We start from the raw sequence: 5,026 nt of genomic DNA, 5'->3' as shown, positions 1-5,026 counted from the left end.
GGCAAATGATTTAAGAGAAGAACATTCCAAATGCTTGTGGCCCTAATGAGGAAGCTTCAATCACGAATATAAATACAGTTATCTCATTACCAGTGTGATGGCATGAGAAACTTCAAGATTTCCAAAGAGACAACCTAATCTGGTAAAAATTATAGAAACCCAACCTGTACTATCAAGGAAAATCATTCTGAGAACACACAGTAAATGAAATGCATTGATTTACATAAAGTCCTCCTATTGACAGAATGGTTATGACCCCGCACAAGGCATATGTTGGAATCTCAACTCCATCGTGATGGTGGTAGGAGGTGGGGCCTTTGGTCTCCTTTGAAAGGTGTTGAGGCTCCGTTTCATGAATGGAATCAGTGTCCTGATAAAATATCCCAGAAAGCTCCCTCTTTCCTTCCACCAGGTGTGGTCACAGTAGGAAGGTGGCAATCTATAAATAAAGAATTGGGACATAACCAGATACCAATCTTTAAGTCATCTTTATCTTGAACTTCCCAGCCTTGAAAATTGGGACAAATACATTTATATTATTTCGGAGCCGCCCAGTCCATGGTATTCTCTTATAGCAGCTCAAACAGTCTCAGCAAGTGCAGTGAGGAACCAGAATACTTGAGAGAATAGCGTTATCCTCTTCTTTACATCTCAGGATCACAGAAGCTTGACCTTGGGCTGAACTGACAAGAAGGTGGTGCTTCCCTCTCCTCCAGATCTCAGTTGAGGTCATGATGTCAGATCTTTATGGTGGAGACTAAATTCCAGTCTGTGATTTGATGGATGCCTTTCTCCTCCCAGCCTCACTCACAAGACATAGTTTCCATGTCAGCTGTTATAGGCCAAGAACAGGTGGACACCGATTATTCTCACCCCAGCTCACTTGTAGGGCAGAGGTTCTGGGGAGCTTCCTGGGAGAGGCACAGTGAGATCATAGGAGTCCACCACTCCCATGCAGTTTTCTGTACTTAAAGCAGGAGTGTCCTTCTGAGATACTTGAACCCTTTCTTCTGCACCAAGGTAGAGACTGGCATGTTTTTCTAGTGATAGAGTCAGGGCATAAAAACAGTGATAGAAAGCTCTCTGTAAAGGGTGTGACTAGATTTGCAATAGAATGAGAATAATTTCAACCCTAAAGTTCATCTAAAATGTTAGCAGTTTTCATGGTAAGTAATTAATAGAAATCTGACAGCTCCATGAGAGCAATATAGAAATCAATAGTCCACTCATTTTAACAGAGAGAATAAGAAAACCTATAATTTAAGAATAACCAACTGGGCACTGTGGCACTGCCTGCAGTTGAATTTACTTGGGAGTTTGAGGTGAGATGATCACTTGAGCCCAAGATTTCAAGCCCAGCCTGGAAACATAGCTGGACTTAATTTCTTGAAAAAAATCAATGCTATTTTGGGGTCAGAACAATCCTCAAAAATGGTCCCTGGAAAGAAGTCCAAATTTAATTGCACCAGATTGTTGAACGATTTATGCCACAAAACAGTGTCACCATGTCAGAAATGAGCACAGTGTAACATCTAGATGGTTTGTTAAGAGACACAAACGGTCAAGTAGAACAATCAGGTAATTAGGCTGTCAAAGGTAACACTGCCAAATGACAGCATTTCCGTGGAAACTGCGTGTACATCCAGGACTGCACCTGTGAACGATGACATCATACCCTTCACAGTGTCGAGGAAAGAGACATCACTCAAACAGACAAGCCAAGGGACTTCAGAAATATATAAGCGGAAATACAGTGTGCAAATATGTAAAAATGAAATAAGACGATTACTGCTAAGTGAATATCAAGGCACAATCACATAATATGAAATTAAATTTTCCTGAATGATAGGATTACTACCAATCTCCCCCAGGACACTCTCATCTACTCTGTGCACAGCCTTCTCATCAGGCGTCCCTTCCCCAGACCTTGCTATGTAGCAGAAGACATGCAAATAAGACCCCCCTTTTTGCTGATGAAAAGCAGCCCAGCCCTGACCCTGCAGCTCTGGGAGAGGAGCTCCAGCCTTGGGATTCCCAGCTGTCTCCACTCGGTGATTGGCACTGAATACAGGAGACTCACCATGGAGTTTGGGCTGAGCTGGTTTTTCCTTGTTGCTATTTTAAAAGGTGATTCATGGGGAACTAGAGATACTGAGTGTGAGTGGACATGAGTGAGAGAAACTGGATTTGTGTGGCACTTTCTGACCAGGCTGTCTCTGTGTTTGCAGGTGTCCAGTGTGAGGTGCAGCTGGTGGAGTCTGGAGGAGGCTTGGTACAGCCTGGTGGATCCTTGAGACTCTCCTGTGCGGCTTCTGTATTCACCTTCTGTAGCTCTGCTATGCACTGGGTCCGCCAGGCTTCTGGGAAAGGACTAGAGTGGGTTGGCTATATTAGAAGCAAAGCTAACAGTTACACGACAGCATACGCTGCGTCGGTGCAAGGCAGGTTCACCATCTCCAGAGATGATTCAAAGACCACGGCGTATCTGTAAATGAACAGCCTGAAAACCGAGGACACGGCCGTGTATTACTGTACTAGACACACAGTGAGGAGAGGTCAGTGTGAGCCGACACAAACCTCCCTGCAGGGGCACGCGAGGACACCAGGGGGCGCTCGGGACTCACTGAGGACGGGACAGGTCCCAGGAGCAGGTGCAGCGGTAGGTTTTCTTTCTCCTCAGCTGGAGAAGTCAGGTTTGTGTTTTCAGAACTCTGGAGTCTTACAGGTTGTTACATTTTCATACAGTTATTAGTATATATTTATAATGATTGGTATTTAAGTTTTAATAATTTTAAACCTTTTATGTAGTGTTATTTTTTAAAACTATTTACTTTCATTTGCAGTTATTCGTCCAGAGTTTCATTAACATCTATTGCTATGAGCAACTACAAAGCTGTGAGAGCATAAATTTACACCTATAGACATAGGTCTAAATACCACAAACCTGTGCATAAATGTAGAGTGACATATTTAACATTATAATAAGATAATTTTTAAAATATATCCTAAACGATCAAACTTACTTACGAACCAAATAAAATTATTGGAGTAATGCATAATTGATTTCAATAATTTCATATTGTTTATATTAATTAATATCTATTTCTTTACTGAAACATAGTATATTGGTCATTTCAAAATAGCTACGATACATTTCAAATGGCCTCGACGCTAATAATGAAAAGATTTTGAGGTGATTAATATGCTAATTAATTATATTTAATTATTCCATATTGTATTAATATATCAAAACATTGCTTTGTACCTCATAAATAGATACAGTCGTAATTTATCAATTTTCAAGACAATTATATAATCCATCCTAGGCCATAATCTTTTTTCCCCTGTCCATGGCTGATTGGAGTGTCCTGAGAAACCCATCCACACGCCTACCCCCCGCAGGCTTCTGAGACGGGCTCCATGGAAGCCAGAAGCAGGCACCCCGTGAGAGTCCACCCCACCTGGAGCCTCGCTCTCCTTGGATTAGGCCATCTCCTCGGGATCGCAGGACTATTCATTATCCTCACCTCCTTGTTGTACCAAACAAGCAACATCACACTTTAATTCGTCACGCTTTGCTTTAATTTTCTCCCCCAAAATCAAGGTAATAATTTTAGCAATAAACATCACAACCCACTATGAATAAGTCCTTTCCAACGTACTAAGGTTTCTTCTGAGGACTTTACATGTATTACACAGCTTAAATTTCTTTATGAAATGAGATACTAATATCTCTATATTACAGATTATTTTTCTAAGTCGTTTCTGACAATTAATTTGTCGAAGGGCCCATACGGATTCTGTTAGAAATCCAGGTTAAAATTTGAAATTTCAGCAGTGATATCTGGAAAAACATTGAGACTATACTTAACTTAGTACACGTGCTCTCAAATATCCTTATTTCCCTAAAGTTTGTTCTCAGTTATTATTTTACACATGATATCTATAACTAATACTAATAACACAGGTTAAAATATTATCTCAATTATTTAATGACTTTTGATAATAACAAAATACATATTCCACATATTTTTGACCAGTTTGTTTTCTCTATGAAACGTGTGTTTATTAACTTATTATTATCAGATGTCACCCTTATCTTTCTGATTTCTGGGATTTAATTCTAGCAGGTATTGTTTAGTATATTTTATTAATTCCTATTATATTGTTCACATTTTCAGTATGATTTTATTATTATTTGCAATATTTACTGAATTTTAAACTATTTCTAATATTTTTTATTTTCATGAGATGTAATTTCAATATAAGTAATAATGCATAGATCTGCAATGTACCAGGCCGGGCACGGTGGCTCATGCCTGTAATCCCAGCACTTTGGGAGGCTGAGGCGGGTGGATCACGAGGTCAGGAGATCGAGACCATCCTGGCTAACATGGTGAAACCCCGTCTACACTAAGAAATACAAAAAATTAGCCGGGTGTGGTGGCGGGCGCCTGTAGTCCCAGCCACTCGGGAGGCTGAGGCAGGAGAATGGCATGAACCTGGGAGGTGGAGGTTGCAGTGAGCGAAGATGGCGCCACTGCAGTCCAGCCTGGGTGACAGAGCAAGACTCTGTCTCAAAAAAAAAAAAAAAAAAAAGATCTGCAATGTACCATTACAGGATTTCTGGCAAATGTAAACACACTTGTCCCAACAGCCAAGGTTGGATGTACAGGAGGCCCATCCCCCCCAGCACAAGCGACCTTCTCTGTGCTTCCAGTCAGCTCCCACATTTAACACAATGTTTTGATTTCTGCCACTGTAGATTCACTGTTCATGTTTTGATTTTCATATAAATGGATTCAAACATTATAGACCCCTTTTCTGGTAAGGGGCTACTTTTGTTATTTTTGACGTTTATTTATGCTACTTCATATGTAAAATTGCATCTGTATATTGTCATTTATTCACTTAACAGACTGCCTCTGATATAAAATCTCAAAGTTTTGATATATATGGAGAAAGAGAGAGGGAGAAAGAGAGAGAGAGAGAGAAATTTTATAATTGAGTCAGTCCATTTAGCAAT

General features: G+C 40.3%; 1 gene segment (V, D, J or C); it reads left to right on the top strand.

Annotated features, from left to right (window-relative positions):
• The first annotated feature begins 2,065 nt into the window (after window positions 1-2,065).
• LOC116465181 (immunoglobulin heavy variable 3-73-like) lies at window positions 2,066-4,986 on the top strand. The segment is given in 2 exon segments: window positions 2,066-2,127; window positions 2,229-4,986. Coding segments are annotated over 2 exon segments (309 nt in total).
• Window positions 4,987-5,026: the final 40 nt, after the last annotated feature.

The sequence above is a fragment of the Hylobates moloch genome, unplaced genomic scaffold (genome assembly GCF_009828535.3).
Source record: "Hylobates moloch isolate HMO894 unplaced genomic scaffold, HMol_V3 SCAFFOLD_3561, whole genome shotgun sequence".
Lineage (NCBI taxonomy): Eukaryota > Metazoa > Chordata > Mammalia > Primates > Hylobatidae > Hylobates > Hylobates moloch.
Note: the sequence above shows the minus strand (reverse complement) of the source record. Positions and strands in the feature narration are given on the sequence as shown.